Genomic DNA, 17,568 nt, shown 5'->3' with positions numbered 1-17,568 from the left:
AGCGTTAATTTAATTTTTGTTTACATTGTGAATTCAAATTAATTTCCTTGTTTTTGTCTTTAAGGTATATAGCAGTTAATAAACAATATTTCTCCTCATGCACTATACACATAAGGTAGACTAAATCAGAGTTTCGGAAAATTAATTTTAGCGATTAGACTCACCCCTTGTTACCTATTAATTCAATCATTAGACATAATTTTTACTAATATTTAACATTTAGTTAACAGCATATATTTTAGATAAAACAAGTAAGGAAGTTGCAGTCGGGCGTTACCGACTGCGGAATATTCATTCACACCCTTTCATTTTTCGATATGCCACACCCCAAAAGAGGCGTAAAAATATTTTTGGGTCTTCGATAGAGGAGGATACTAGTAACTCAACTATCCAAATTTGAAGCTTCTAGCTATTATAATTTAGGAGATACAGTCGACTCTTGTTTTTTTTTTTTTTCAATCTTGCGTTATTTCGAACCACTCATGAATTCAAAGTTATCACTCAGTAATTCGAACTAAAAATCATTGCTAAGACGCGGTAATTCGTACTCATATGGTTAAACACTCGACAATTCGAAATATTTTAAGAGTCCCTTGAATTTCGAAATAACGAGAGTCGACTGTATAAACTATAATAAACTATAATCCAAGAGTTTCATGAAGAAAGTACATCCACAAGAAAAGTTATTAAACAATTAAGTTCTCATAATAAGCGCACACTGCAGCTCATGCGTGTTTATGCGTGCTTGTGTGTGTATGTGTTTGTGTGTATGCGTGTGTGTGTGCTTCTTCTGTGAGCAGAAAGACGCAAAAAATGATTGAAATAGCTTTTGCGAGGGGATCTCGTAGTCGAGCAGTCTCGCCTAGAGCTTTCTTACTTGTTTCAAATCACGTTATATCGAAACCGCGTTGTTTAAGACCGCGTTATACAAGGGATACCTGTCCCTCTAATACTCCTCACAAGATACATACATACATATAAGTTACAAATAATAATACAATTTGTGTTAATTTATTAGACGTTAGAGTTTATATAATATGGATACTTCAGCCTTCAATTTAAATAGTGAAGTAAAATACACATTCTTATGTCATTCTCGTTGTCATGCTTGATGCAAGAAGAAACAAGGCGTTCTATGCAGGTTCACTGCTTAAATCATATTATAACACTGCTTCACATGCACTGCTTGGAAATATTGTCGTCCAATTATCTGGTTAATTTTGAATTTTCTATTGATACAATTGACACGATATGCTTGAGAGTCACTTAGGAAAACTATTTTCCAAATTTCTGTATTATAAAATTTCAAAGGGCACAGTTGAACAAATTTTATTAAATATGTTTGACTGTTATCATAATTTAATTGGGCCATTTCGCATCAATATGCGCCATCTATTGCTTATAGTAGGTACGATTGAGAAGGCATTTTACCATTTATTTTTTAATGGTCCGGATTTCAACAGCTAGAGGGAGCTACATACAATAAATCTATTATCAACAGAGGGCGCTTTTTGGCTCTCAGAATTTATGGTAACTCCTTCCGGTTAATAAAACAATATATTAGGCGTTCAACTACGGGTATGGAAAAATGTGAGCAGTCATCTCCCGGAATTAAATTTCTTGAAAATAGTCAAACCAGACTCGGACATTAATTTCTAGCGATGGTATGACGTATGTACATTAACAAATATCGGGCTATATTTATAGGTCGCTACAATTAAAAAGTCAGCTTATTTTTATACCCTGAACCCATTGAAAATAGGAAATCAGGGTATAATGTTGAAATGTATTTAACAGGCAGAAAGAGGCGTGGCAGACCCCACAAAGTATATATGTATATTCTTGATCAGGTCGACGAGCTGAGTCGATATAGCCCTGTCTATCTGTTTGTCTGTCCGTATGACTGAACGCGTCAACCTCAGAAGATATGAGAGAGTTTATCTTAAAAAAATCGATAAATCTACCGTTTTTTTATCGATTGAAAACCTTATCGAAATTAATCTATTTAATATCTCCCTAAAGATGTTGGAGATATTAAATAGATTCATTTCGATAAGGTTTTCAATCGATAAAAAATAACGATAGATTTATCGCCAAATTTTATATGTACATTCATATGTACTTTATAGAATTTCGATTTTGTTTATAACTCTCCCCCCACCCCTACATCCAACCCCACACCCTTGAATTTCGTAAAAGGCGTATTTCAAATACCAGATAATTGTGCTTTAGCAAATTCACGCATTTTAATGATACAATCACAATCTTAAAGTTTCATGAAGAATGCATATCCACAAGAAAAGTTATTAAACAATTAAGTTCCCATAGTTCACAGCAGCATATGCGTGTTTATGGGTGCGTGCCTATGTGTGTCTGTGAGTGTGAGTATTTCTTGTGTCAGTAAAGAATTATTGAAATATCAGTTACTCAAAGGGTTCAGGAGATCTCGTAGTCGAGCAGTCTCAACTAGAACTTTCTTACTTGATTATCTTGTATTCTCCCTCACTGTCTAAGTGAAATCCGTGTATAATGAAATCAGGATATAATGGTTTTGTGAAAAATATGTAACAGGCAGAAGGAATCATCGCAGACCTCATAAAGTATATATATTCTTGATCAGGACGATGAGTTGAGTCGATGTAGCCCTGTCCGTCCGTCCGTCCGTCCGTATGAGCAAACCGATCTCAGAAGGTATAAGAGCTAGAGAAATTTGGCATGCATACTCGTGTATATCATACGCAGTAAAAGCTTATTGCCCACATTACAGCAAAGCCCAAGCGCAGCCGCTGCTTACTGCGCTGTTAGCAGAGCTCGTGCTTATACGTGTGGATGCATGCGTATGTATGTGAGCATAAAATAAGAGCAGAATGATTAGAATATCAACTTAGAGGGTTCAGGGTATCTCCTAGTCAAGCAATCTTGACTGAAGCCTTCTTACTTGTTCGTTTTATTATTTTTTTTTATTTATTATTTAGGGTTAGTTAAATTTGCTAATAAATAAGCGGGCGAAAACATCTCAAATTCGTATTGATTCAACTATGCAAACTGATTAGGGATTTTTCGATTTTCGTTCACCGTGTATGTACGGGGATGAGAGGCAGAATATTTTTGGCGGTTTACCTGTGTAATCGAAAAAAAAAAGAGTCTGGAGTCAAAGCTCTTTTAATGACAATTGATCATTGGCGAGTGGATAGCATTTCATTAGAATACAATGTGTAGTGCGCATTTCTGTTGGCCTTTAAATACGTGCGTGTGTTTGTGAGTATTTATGTTTCTGCACACACACTTGAGGTGGAGGTGAAACTATTTCGACCTGTTCAACAGCTTCCAACTGCCTTGTCTACCTGTGCCTTCTCGCAAACCAACTAGCCAGCCAGTCAGTCAGTCAGTCATTCCAACCTTTATAATTTATTTATTTATAGCTTGAATTACGGTATGGGAGTATTGACCACCAGTGAAAATTTCCAATTTCAGCATATTCACTACAGACAATAGCGCACAATTCAAAACATGATACATGGACCAAAGAAAAAAAACTTACCCTTTGTATTTGAATATGTGTGTACTACTATTTTCAATCAAAATTGGACAACAATTAAATTTTGAAAACATAAACTAGTTCACTGTTTAATAACACTGTTGATGGTATATTATTCAATGCTAATTACAATTATTTTATGATTAGTTGGTGTATCAGGCACATTACTTCTAGCTTATATTGATAAAAATTGATAAATAAATATACATCTTGGTCAATTTAAAAAGTAACTTTAATAAGTTAAGCCAATATCTATCTGTCTAAATACATTCGGATATGACAGAAGCTTTCAAAAATTATCAGCCGTACACTAGCTTAGATTGAAAAATATTAGATAGTTGAATTTAATCATAGTGCACTATACTTTTGTATGATCCATACGCTATTTATGTGACTATAATTATATTACTGATAAATCGGAAAATATGGGAATATGTTTTTTACAAACATTTGGTCAATCATAATTTGGAAGAGCTCTGTAATTGGTTTTTTTTTTATTTTTTTTTATTTAGGCTTCTTGGCTTTTTGGATTCTTGTCTGTCGTAGCGGCAAAAGCTGTTTAAATTTTTTCGCTTGGTAGCAAATATTACGAATTGAAGTAGAATCTAAACTGACGTCTGTCTTTAGCTTTTGATCAAATCTTTACGCACATTTTTCAGTGAGTCTGCATGATGTGTGTTAAGTCAAAAAACCTAAGAGCCGAAATTCATACAAAAAAAACCCAAACCGGTTTATCTGTATCGTTAAATATTCTATTTGATGCTGGCAAATGACAAGATAATCCAAAGTAATCAATCAAAATTATTTTAATTTATAAAGCCACAATAAACTCGTGTCCAGATCGCAATTGCCACGTTCGCGCTAGTCGTCTACATCGAGACTGCTACGATGAACAAACATACATAATTAAATACTAATACAAACATCAAAATATTCGTTATGTACGCAAGCATCTGTTCTAGAAGGCCAATAATTCATAGGCAGATTTCATATTAATTCAATTTAAAACAACGAAAATCTATGAATCTTTAAACATTTATTTTCAGCTCTAAGTAAAATTTATAGTTTGTCTTCATTAATATTTTTAAATACACATGTTAATGAATATTAGGTAATTTATGTCTTGATTATCCGAGTCTAGTGGAATAGTTAGTAAAATGTTGTGTTAATTACCAATAATTCTACCAGTGATATATATATATATATATATATATATATATAAAAAATATTTGAACTTTCAAAAATTTCCCGTCACAACTTTTTTTTCTTCTCAAAAATCTGTTTTGAATTTATAATATAATCACAATCTTTCCAATTTACCACGCCCCAAAGGTGAATGACCTGTTATGGAGAAGCTATTTTTAGATTAGCCACGCTCCCGTAAGCATGGGGTTACACAACCAGAGAAGTTAATTTTTATAGTGTATCCTTAATGTTATTAAAAATCCAAATTAGGTTAGATCTATTCGCCAGTCCTCCAAAAAGAGCACTATGCTTTACATATAATTAAATGCAGAAAAAATGAAATGAATTGTACATCTAGATTTAGTTTCATATTTATATGTAAAATATAAAAAAAATACAGTTTCATTTAAATACGCAATATATGTATATATAAAATTAAATCATAAGAGTTCATAATGTAAAGAACTGCAGCTTGAAAATCGGTGAAAATCATTCCTTTCGTGAATATAACATAAATATGTATATATAATTTACATATGGCCAAACGGGAGCCATGGAATTTTATAAATTTGCAAAAACGAACAATAGGCGCTATGAATAAGAAGACATTAGCAGTGTTCACACACACACACATTATCATTAAAGTCTCTCAACATCCTTCTTTTTCTAAGGATTTGGCAAACCGGATGTTACGATGGCTTGCCATATCAGAAGCCATTCACGGCTTTTGCGACACACAAAAGTCAATATGTTATATTGTATATATGTACATATGCGCGTGTTCGCGTATTAGTGAGTGTACGTATGTATATTTGAAATACTACTGTCATATGTTACGAATAACATAATGTTATGAGTCTACATTAATTCGACTGTTCAAGTATTTAACCTAATGCGAACTGAGCGATGAACACCTTGGTCGAAATAGTGATTTTCACATATTATATATACATTTGTTTGTTATAAATGCTTAAATTTTGTTTGTTTTTTATTTCTATCTTTCGAATTTCGAACTTAAGGTACTAATAAAACTATATACTTTTTGTATGTTTGTTATTTATTTATTTAAATTTTATTTATTTTTATTTTGTTTTTGTGTCTTAGGATCGAAGTTTGAATCAAATATATAAACTCTCCTATATGCAAAATTTTTAACCTAATAACTTAAAGTTGATCTTATTTGAAATGTATTATATTAAAACGGGTATAGGAAACGATTGTTTGAAATAGAACTGATCTATATAAGTATATACAATAAAATTTCAAATATCTACATAGCTCAATTTTAAACATAATAACAACCAAAATAGATGGGTGATCAAGAATATATAAAATCTTTGTTCCCATCTGTTACTAAAAGTTAGAGAAAAGTATCAGTTGATGTATAAAGAAATGGATATAAAACTATGAAATTCATAGAATTCCATAATATTCATTTTAAAATTCAATTGAATCACATTCATTCAGTCTAATATTCATCCAAAATCATGCACTCCATACCATATAAGGTATGTATACACATATGTACATACATGCTTCCATATTTACTTTTCTTATGCTTAACCCTGGCTGGCGAATGCAAAAAACTTCCGAGCCGTATGACGGGCACTTCGACGACTACGCGACTCAGCGCTGTTCTGGCTACGCTGCTGCTGCCCTTTCAACACACAGTCGCGACTCGCGACCAGTTTTCATTTCGCTTTTGGCATTCACAGACTGTTGTAGCTGTTGCTGCTGCTGTTGCTGTCGCTGCCGTCGTCGTTGTTACTTCGTCGTCGCCGTCGGGACCGAGTTTGAATTAATTTCTAGACTTTCCTTCTGTAGTTGAACTTGCTTATAAAATATTTGGTGATTTTCATAACACAAAAGTAAAGTGCAACATAACATTCTGAGAGAAGATGATATGGTGGACTATTGTTAAAATAATGTGTTCGTTGTGTGTATTGTTGTTCATTGAGTGATCCAATCGAAGTAGACATGTTTACCGGATCTCGTTCTCAATAGATTAAAGTTACAATATGATATCATGACTCTATCTTATGTGGATATGCCCGCCGTAATTGAAATTCAGGTTAGTAACGTAGGAAAGCTGAACCTGAACTTCTCTCGAATGGCGCCATGCGGAAAGACCGGCGGTAATATTCCTTAATGTGCGTTCTACTCGAAATTAGATGTTGGGGCAATACAATGATGATTTAAAATAAATGCAAGCTACAGCTCCAGCAACAGTTATGTGTAATCAATCTACAATGTACAACAATTACTCGAAGATTTTTGTTTTTGTTAGTTTATGTAATTTTTGTGATCTAAATCAAATTGTTCTTAATATTGACTCTGTTTAGGGAGAATGTCATCTGTTATCCATTAAATTCTATATTTGTAACTTCACACAGATCCTTACGTCTAGTTCAAGCCTTTGTTCATGATGCTATGTTTCAAGTTTTTAATTGAAATGATAATTATAAAAAGAAAAAAACAGTGGTTAGAAGAATGAAAAAGAAAAAAAAAACAACAACAACGCGGGATAAGTTTATTTGCCAAAACAAATTAATTTGAATATGAAATATGTATCTAAAAATAAAAATAAATAAATAAATAAATAAAAGATGTATGTATACTTGCGATATTTCGTAGTGGCGTTCTTATATTTGACTGGTCACATTTGAAGTAAACCAATAATATAAAAATCTTAAAGGCTTTATTCCATACATTTTTAAATGATTAAATGCTACAAATATTTCTGAACATCATCATCTTTTTGTCCTCTCTCTCTGTCTTATTTTATATAAATTATGTAATGGACTAAGTCTTTCTATCAAAAGAAAATTTTAATTCCTAAAATATATTTTTTATTTTTAAATCAGCAAGAATAAAAATAAAAGCAAGCGGATAAGAATTGTATTTTATAATATATAAGTAATTACTCAGTAAAGCCATAAAATGTAAATATTGCTTAAGCATTGATATCACAAACCAAGCAAAAAAGCTTTTAGAAATGCAATTAATAATAATAATAATCTTATAATAAATAAATAAAACAAGCCTTTATTGAGTTCCTATTTCTTAATTATATACATTTCGGATAGGGAAGTCTTTGTCTGTCATAATTACACATATAAATTGTTTGTGAGTTGTGCTAAACTTTATTTCATTGAAATTTTACTTGGAAAACAGGAGCGCCTTAGTGGTCATGGCAGCTTGGGCCTTTCCAGCAGCAGCCCGGCTTATACAACTCATTCAGGAGGGCATTCGGGCCGAGGTCCCACATCCGGACACAGTGGACATAGTGGTACCCATGGGTCGGCAGCAACCATGCATCACCAATCATTGCAGTCTGATTTTCAGCCCCCGTATTTTCCACCACCTTTTCATCACTCTGCTCAGAGCCCTCCCCAGCAACAGGTAAGTGCTCCAAATTGGACGGCGTACCAGTTGGACGTATCATTGCCAAAATAGTTTAGATATCTGGCTATTTACAGAATCACGGACCGTTGGAGTACTTAGGCACGGATCCCTACGGCCAGCCCCTATCCTCATTGCACCACGCCCCACTTCATCACTACAACCAGTTGGCTGGCCTCAGGTCGACACAAGATCAACTGGGTATTCATAGGACTCATAGGGAAGACTTGCAAGGACATGTTGTAAGTATTAAGAGTAAAACATACTATAAGCTAATGTACCCCAATCAAGTGTCAGTTATATCAACTAATAATTTTTCGTTCTCATATACATAAAGCTTCAAGTTTATTTTAAATATATTACATATTATTTATTAGCTGTGCATCATATATGTATGTATGTGTTCAATTTATAACTATGTAAATATACTGAGGGCTAAGCAGCTGAAAATCTCTTCAATCTACATGAATTGCCAGAGTTATGGCATTTCGAATTCCAGTTAAGTGCATTATGAAATAGAACGCAACAAAAGCTAAGAAGTATTTTAAAAATTTCCTTGGGATTTCACTGAAACATCTTGAAAATAACAACGAACATTCCTGTCCCAAAAGAAAAAGGGTTTACATAAATACACATACACATACCCACGAATTTACGCAAGAATATATATATATATATATATATGTATATATATATATATATATACATATATATATATATATATATATATATATATATGTATGTATGTACGGTGCACTCACACACTCGCACACTTCTGCGTGTTTTGAACGAACTGGGCTTTTGCAACCACGGCCGAAGCATTTGCAACGTTAATGTTGACGTTGACGCTGTAACTAAAAGGCGTTCCCCCGTAGAGCTTGTGCGCATACACGCATAAAAAGCAAAAATACACGACTGTCTAAACACTGGGATTGGCGCAGAGCTAAGCTGTTTCAACCCTAGGCACGGTGAGGGGAATGGTCTACCCAAAATTTTGATCAACGATTTTAATTGATTTTATTTTACTATACAAAGTGCTTGTAAAATTTCCAGCCTTAACAATATATACTTAATTTTCTTAGCCAATAAAAATATGATTAAATATTCAGTAAAAATGTAGCTAAATAATTCAAGTGATAAAAGCTATAGTTTGAAAATCTTAAGATTACCCTCCATAAAGAGATATATGTAATATGACAATCCTCTCTATTGTTGAAATTTTATAGACTCAGTTGTCTCACGGCTTTCCATATACGGAACGAAGAAGCGATTACGGCAGTGCAATATCAGCCGGAGCAGCGCATGGAACAAGACTCGGACATGAACATGAATCTTTGGCCTTACATCAAGCGCTGCAGAATGCCGTTGATGATGTCCAAGCACCTGCCCTGGATGAGAATGTGGCGTTCATGTCAGACTTACCTCTAATAAAAAGTAATTTCATTTAAGGACACTAAATGGTTTGCAAACAAGTGCTTGAAAAGAGTATATTGGTTTAATGCAATGGACATGTTTTTTATATGAACGAAATGCATTTATTATTATCACCTTTTTTAATTAGAGTAGGACTTCTAATAACCAGACCAGATTATGTCTGATGTACCTGTGGCTACTTAGCCTATTGTTCTTCGAAGTTTCACACGAGGGGATGAAAAATAGCATCAGTTTATTGTCAAGTGCAATATGCATACTCTGGTTATTATAAAAACCAAAAGATAAATTTACAATTTCTTGCAATTTTCCATGAATAAAGGAAATACAAAATTTGAATTTAACGTTATTAGCCTCGCAATCGTTCCATTAAAATTGCCGTTAAATACAACGCTAAAAACAAAATTTGTACAGTTTTTCGAATATTGCATTTATATTGTGATTGGTGTTTGGTAGATGTATGAATGCTATTAAATTTCATATACTAGAGAGCGAGCCTTCCTGTAGATTAAAAAATAGGCGGAGTGAATGGGGCGGTGCCACAAACATTCCAAAACAACTATGCCATCAACCCCTAAACTGCATAAATATGATGTGAGTGTATGATGAAATAGAAGCTAGCTCCTCTAATTGGCAGGATTATTGTAAAATGATCCCTACACGCTGAGTTCACACTTGGATTGCAAAACATTAACACAATGAATAATTTTTCTTTTACAATGCGCAATGTACATTTATACAGCATTCTATTCATACTAACGTTTTTGTATTTGATAAACCAACGCGTTTCGACACAGGCATGAAAAGTGGGAAGGAAGCTGGAAACCTTGGCTCTGGATCGCCTAGTGAGGTGTTTTGTGCAGTTCCAGGTCGACTTAGTCTTCTATCAAGTACATCGAAGTATAAGGTCACAATTGCCGAAGTCCAACGCAGACTGTCACCGCCCGAATGCCTAAATGCATCGTTACTTGGCGGGGTGTTAAGAAGGTCCGTTTTCTCCAAGCTTGTTCAATTTGCAAATTTCTAATAATCGATAAATATATTTTCAATAAAGAGCAAAGAGCAAAAATGGAGGCCGCCTTTTGAGGGAAAAGCTTGAGAAAATCGGTCTGAACTTACCGGCGGGACGACGAAAAGCTGCTAATGTCACACTGCTAACATCTTTAGTCGAGGGAGAGGCAACACACTTGGCCAAAGATTTTCACTTTGTTTGCGAAACTGAGTTTCCAGCCAGACAATTGGCTGAATATATTGTACGGCATCAGACAGAACCCCAGGATTCATATCGACGAAAAGAAATTATACTTCACTCACAACAAGTATGTTACTACTAAATAATCAATAAGAGTTTTTCCATTATTAAGTTCTTAAAATTAAAAAATTACAATGCCTATGCATGTAGATAGCATATTTAACAAACATGTAAGAAATCTTTAACAGGGTACATACATACATATAACAAGAGATTAGAAAAGACATCTAGTTGGGGTACCCGACTGGGCGATTGCATGAACTCCAAATGATTAGGATTTTGAAATAAACGCATTGCATACGGTGTTCATAAACACAAACAAATCTACACATTTAATATACACATTTAAACATATACATATATGGATGTGTGCAGCAGCATAGAAAAACGTGGGTGTTTGAATTTATTCGACCACACGACATACATATGTATGTATGTGTATATAGGAAAAATATTGTACGTTTTTCAGCGCTACTTGCCACGAGCGGCTACTAATTGGCCAAAGTTTTCTTTTAAATAAATCTACGTTTTCTATTGAATATTTGACTTTTTATGAAATATGACATTTGATTCAAATGATTATATTTAAAACTGAGCTTCAAAAATTTAACAAATTAAAAATTGTATAAAATACACATAATTTGGAGATATTTTAATAGGGTATTTAAAGTAAATAAAGTAAGTAAAGATTTCCGCGTGGTATACAAGGAGCTCTTATCGATTCATTCGTTGCCCTGATCAACGATAAACTACCTATTCGGTAAATATCAGACTACAGAAAAAACAAAAACAATTAAGAAAGCTGTAGTCCAGACAGCCCGACTACGAGATCCCCTGAACCCTTCAAGTCTCTAGCTCTAATTCTACATTCAAAATCGAAGCCCAAGTTTACTACAAGGTCGGTTAATTGCTACCAATGCCAAAAGAAACGTATAAATTTTTATAAATTTACTTTATATATAATTTAATTAAATAGCTAAACAGCTAAACTATTCAGCTAATCATTATTTCTATGTTTATTTTTGTAATTTTGGTTATTTTTGATTATTTTTATTTCATTAATCATTTAACTTTTTTTTGAACCCTGAACCTGAACCCATTGAAAATTGGAAATCAGGGTATAATGGGTTTGTTAAATGTATGTAACAGGCAGAAGGAGACGTGGCAGGCCCCATAAAGTATATATATTATTGATCAGGGCAACGAGCTGAGTCGATTTAGCTCTGTCCGTCTGTCTGTATGGTTGAACGCGCCGTTCTCAGAAGATATAAGAGCTAGGACTTGAAATTTTTTCCCTAGGTCGATAACTTGCCCCGTTATTTTGTTATCGATTAAAAACATTATCGAAAAATTCGTTATTCTCTAAAAGTTCTTTAATTTCGGAACTGCACAATTTTTTTTTTATCTAAATCAGTAAGTAATGATTGATATTTAGTCATGCTCTCATAGAAATATGTGGGTGAGGGGATGAACGACTGTAGCTTTAAAGATATAGCAGATATAAATTTATTACTGAATTTCGATAATTATTTTAATCGATAATAAACTAACGGGACAAGGTATCGATTTTTAAAATCGATCCAAAAATCGATAACTGTTACCGTTATTTTATAATCAGGGAGACTGAGTTGGGCTATATATCCGTCCGTAGGTATGAATGCATCGATCTCAGAAGGTCCGTGTATGTCACGCGCATTCGATACTCGAGTTTTTCTCCCAAAATCGATAACTACTCCCGATAGATTTGTTATCGATTAAAGACCTTATCGAAAAATAGTAATTAAATTATATCTCCAACACCTTTAGAGCTACCGTCTCCAAACTATAATAGATGGGAATCCATCGATGCAACTTTTGGGCTTTACAATTTGCACAGGCAGCAAGAGTTGCGCACATAGCTTAAATGCACACAAGTGCTCAAGCAAGTGTTTGTGTGCATGCCCGTCGCGAAATCATATTCTTTATGCGCCTCTACGCTTTCATACCCTTCCTAGAAATAATCATGAAAACGCTAACATTTTGTATGAGGAAAGGAAAAGGAAAGAGCTGGGATCGTCGCGAACAGTTTTAAATTTTTTTGGCGCTGCTGCTATTTGAGAGACCATAGAGAGAGAGCATAAATAGAGGGAGAGAGTGAGTAAGGGAAAAACAGCGCATAACCGTACTTCATTTGGGAACGTGTTTATTTCGTGGCAACGGTCGCAGCGCACTGATTTTATCGTGCCTTATTTTCACTGCTTGAACCTCAAAAGACCGAGCCGAGCAAATACGAAGTTGTCTGGTCTCTTCAACGCATTTTTTTGTCGTTGAAAAAATTTGTTCTAGATTTCTAGTCTATGTGTTCTCTGGTTAGGGGCCATACGCAGTATGAGTTAATAATTTTTTTTTTCGATATCTCATCCGATTACTTTTTTATCGAGAATAATATTCATACTATTAAATCTATATACTTTTAGACCTAGAGACTTCATATTTACTTCGTATCGTAATTTACAGATTTTGCATACCACAACCCCTTTGGCCCCAATTCGAAAAAAAAACTATTTAGGTACTAGAGACTTGTTCTTCGGAATATACCCATAAATTATCATAAATATATATCCCACACTGCAGCGCATCCCTCGTGCAGTGGCTGTTAACTGCAAATTTTACAGAGCTCGTGCTTACGTGCGTGTGGATGTATGTATAAGTGCATGTATTTTGTATGTGTGTATAAAAGTGTAGAATGGTAGGAATATCAGTTCTATGCAAGGCTTAGAGGATCTACTAGTCGAGCAGTTTCGACTAGAGACAGCACTCGTACTTGTTATTTACTTAATTTCTTTAAATTTCTCCAATTTTGTTTGATAAAGTAGCGAGCACACCAAGCAAGCGACAAAAGCAAGATGCTCCAATATTTGTATACCGCAAAAACTACAATGGGAACATGAAAATAATAATATATAAACCTGTTAAATAGAATGTTAAATTCATGGCTAAAGGGTATTAACAAATATGATAGACTAGATTACTTTCAAATATTGTAAAATTTTTGTTGCTGATAACTGTTAACGAAGCAATTGAGCGAAGTCACCAAAAAGCTAATAACTATTAATTATATCTTTTGAGTAGAGAAATACTACTAATCAAATTGACAAAAAATTTGTTGGTCGGCTTGAATCATTTTTTGCGGCTACTAGAGCTCAAAAAGTTTATTTTATATTGTTAAAATAAACAAGTAAGAAGGCTCTAGTCGAGACTGCTCGACTAGGAGATACCCTAAACCCTCTAAGCTGATATTCTAATCATTCTGCACTTCTTTTATGCACACATACATACACAGGCATCCACACGCACGCAAATTAGGCTAAAAACCCAAAACCAATTTTTCGATTATTCTCGATAAAAAAGTTGTCGGATGATTTATCAAAAAATAAAGCAAACTCGTACTGCGTACACACGAGTATGCATGCCAAATTTCAGCTTTCTACCTCTTATAACTTCTGAGATCGACGCACTCATACGGACGAACGGACGGACGTACGGACGGACATACGGACAGGGCTATATCGACCCAGCTCATCGCGCTGATCAAGAATATATATACTTTGTGGGGTCTGCCACGCCTCCTTCAGGTTATAAAAATAATGGCACCCGTATGAAGAAGCCTTTCAGCACAGTCTGCAATGCTTTCGGGATATGTAACCTTCGCTAGCTATGAAGATTTGGTTCCTGTTAACAGAGCTATAATTAACAACAAAAACTTTGGATGTCCTAACTAAGCATGCTTACCCTCTGGAAATAATTTAATTGACGAGTCCGTATTCATTTTCACATTTCAGTAGGTCAACGCCCCGTGTCATTAGGTCAAACAGATAATGCAGGTTTTTGAAAGTCTCTAAAGTCCTCCTTTGATTCGCCACCTCAAAGCCAAATCTCAACATAATAGAAAACCACTAGTTATACATAACCAAAAAGAACCTAATTTAAATAGAAAAAAATATAAATAGAGTTAATGAGCATTGCCAAAAATGAGGTGCTATTGGGACTTGAAATTTGGAATATATACTTACATTGGCAACAGAACATCAAAAAGATATGTCGAATATACTAAAGCTATATCTAAAAAGATAGATTTAACGTTGGAACTGAACGACCAAATTTCTGCTGCTTTTATATAATTTGTTATGTTCCAAAGCTACCTTTTAATATATATATATATATATATATATATATATATATATATATATATATATATATATATATATAAAGCATGTTTGATAAACCATGTGTATGTACAAATGAAATTACTGTAACAAGTATTTTCTAGCTGGGCCTAGAGAACTGTTTCTTACTTATATATGATATTTTAATCGAAATATACACAAATTGAAGTAATATGATATCTTTATAATATTCCAGATTACAAAAGAATTGATGCAAATATTGAGTCAGGATCGAACCACTCATTTTGGGACAAGATCACAGCATTTGTTGGAGCCTTCAATGCAACGGCATTTAACACACTTTTCCCTAATAACGCATGGATTCGGTTCCCCTGCAATTATTGCTGTGCTACATGCTTTTCAGGTAAATGAACTATAAATATATTAAACATTCTAGCTATTTGCCTTTCTTGAGTTCCGATTTATTAGCTATAATTATACTCATTCACGAAAATAAATTAATAGATTGGTTTTATGCAATGTCCGTCTTGCTGTCCGTCCGTATGAACGCAGTTTATTTCGGCGCTATTGAGGCTACAGACTTGATATCGGAAAATGCATTTTCTGATATGCCAGAAATCATATTAGTTGAATAGCTAGAATGCAGAAATTTGGAATGTAGGTCCGCCTCGACCACCCAAGATTAAGAGCTATGGCGCCCATTGGGGGCGTGGCAAATCGGATAAAACTGTATCTCCAAGAGTTTTACAGCTAGAACGCTGAAATTTTGCACGTAAGCTAATGCTATGATTCTATAAAGTTTAATTACAATTACAATACAATACAACAAATATGTCTACGCCCGTTAGGGGCGTGGCAAATCAGACCTGAAAATATAGTGATTTTTTAAATTCTGCTATATTTTGGACACTATTGATGCTAGAGACCTTAAATTTTGTATATATACTCGAGCTGACTACCCAAGACCATCGAAAAATACCCTTTAATTTTCACATTTTTTGAACGCAAGCATTAAAATTTTGCAGTTAGGGTACCGTTAGCTCGCTTTAAGAACTGACTAAAAATGAGGTGTCTACGCCCAGTAGGGGCGTGGAAAATCGGGAAAAACTTAATTTTCTACAATACTTAGCTACTAAATTGCTGATGGGATGTGAATGAGTATTCCGCAGTTGGTTTAATTAATTTAATTACTATTTATCTGCAAGTTTAGAGTCTATTGGCATAGTGCTTTAGTAAAAATGTTTAATAAGTTAATAAATAAATAATTTTATTTGCAGACGTTTCTTAATGAATCTCTTAATTATTTGGAAAAACTATATCCTTCAAATGGAGGCGGAATGGTATCTTCATCTCTGGATAAAAGTAAACTTGACAACGATAAAAAATGATAGACTACACTGTAACAAACACGCTACTCGTATTTAAATAAAAACCTTTAATACAAAATTAGGTACAATATCTATTTTAATAAGTACTAAATTATTGTAAATGTATTTAGTTTAGTGTAAATTAATGAAAATTTGTAAAACAGTAATTTTAAAGTACGTATTAAAAGGATATGTGCACACACATTATGGTATTATGATTTCTTTAAAATTTGAAATGAAAAGAAAAGGAAAATCAATGTGTTTCCGTCAAAAGACACAAAGGGTTTTAAAACAATTTAATTATTCGGGCTATACTTTTAAGTAATCTACTTTTTAAATATTTTAAATCTATACAAAGAAATAAAAATATGTTTTTAAAACAATCTAAACGTTTTTTTATACCCTGAACCCATTGAAAATGGGAAATCAGGGTATAATGGTTTTGTGAAAAAGTATGTAACGGCCAGAAGGAGGCGTGGCAGACCCCACAAAGTATATATATTCTTGATCAGCGCGACGAGCTGAGTCGATATAGCCCTGTCCGTCTGTCCGTCCGTCCGTATGAGTGCGTCGATCTCAGAAGTTATAAGAGCTAGAAAGCTGAACTTTGGCATGCATACTCGTGTGTACGCAGTACGAGTTTGCTTTATTTTTTGATAAATCATCCGATAACTTTTTTATCGAGAATAATCGAAAAATTGATTTTGTTTTTTTAGCCTAATTTGAGCACTTTTAGACCTGGAGTCTTCAAATTCGCGTTGTATATAAAGTTAATCGATACAAAGATTTTGTAATTTACAGATTTTGGATACCACGACCCCTTCTCCCCCTTTGTAAAAAACGCATTTCAAGTACTAGAGACTTGTGCTTTGGAATGTACACACATATTTACCATATGATTACGCTCTCTTTCATTAAGATCGTATGTCTACAAAAGAAATTATTCAACAACAAAATTCTCATAATTGCCCACACTGCAGTGCAGCCCAAGCGCAGTTAGCAGAGCGTAGGCTTATGCGTGAGTGTGGATGCATGTGTATATATGTGTGCATAAAAGAAGTGCAGAATGATTAGAGTCTCAGCTTAGAGGGTTCAGGGTATCTCCTAGTCGAGCAGTCTCGACTGGAGCCTTCTTATTTGTTTTGTATACAAGCATGGAATTTATTTTTGAGTTTATTTGCTAAATAATAGAGCATCAATATGTTAGGTTAGGCCTATAGTATACTG

General features: G+C 33.9%; 1 protein-coding gene across 7 annotated transcripts in view; it reads left to right on the top strand.

The window, feature by feature from the left end:
• Positions 1–16,545, top strand: part of LOC6583627 (transcription factor AP-2-epsilon) — a 40,077-nt gene extending 23,532 nt beyond the window's left edge. For 3 of the 7 annotated variants that reach the window (XM_015162983.3, XM_044009568.1, XM_044009567.1), the window contains 7 exons: positions 7,898–8,125; positions 8,185–8,367; positions 9,352–9,559; positions 10,354–10,543; positions 10,611–10,875; positions 15,210–15,377; positions 16,252–16,545. In XM_015162983.3, the coding sequence (XP_015018469.1) occupies positions 7,898–8,125; positions 8,185–8,367; positions 9,352–9,559; positions 10,354–10,543; positions 10,611–10,875; positions 15,210–15,377; positions 16,252–16,362 (1,353 nt within the window). In that variant the 3' untranslated portion in view covers positions 16,363–16,545. Of the gene's footprint in view, positions 1–6,442; positions 6,795–7,897; positions 8,126–8,184; positions 8,368–9,351; positions 9,560–10,353; positions 10,544–10,610; positions 10,876–15,209; positions 15,378–16,251 lie in introns of those variants that run through there. The other 4 variants (XM_044009570.1, XM_015162980.3, XM_015162981.3 and 1 more) reach the window with 3 other exon arrangements.
• The last annotated feature ends 1,023 nt before the right edge of the window (positions 16,546–17,568 follow it).

The sequence above is a fragment of the Drosophila mojavensis genome, unplaced genomic scaffold (assembly GCF_018153725.1).
Source record: "Drosophila mojavensis isolate 15081-1352.22 unplaced genomic scaffold, ASM1815372v1 contig_74, whole genome shotgun sequence".
In the NCBI taxonomy this organism is placed as follows: Eukaryota; Metazoa; Arthropoda; class Insecta; order Diptera; family Drosophilidae; genus Drosophila; species Drosophila mojavensis.
Note: the sequence above shows the minus strand (reverse complement) of the source record. Positions and strands in the feature narration are given on the sequence as shown.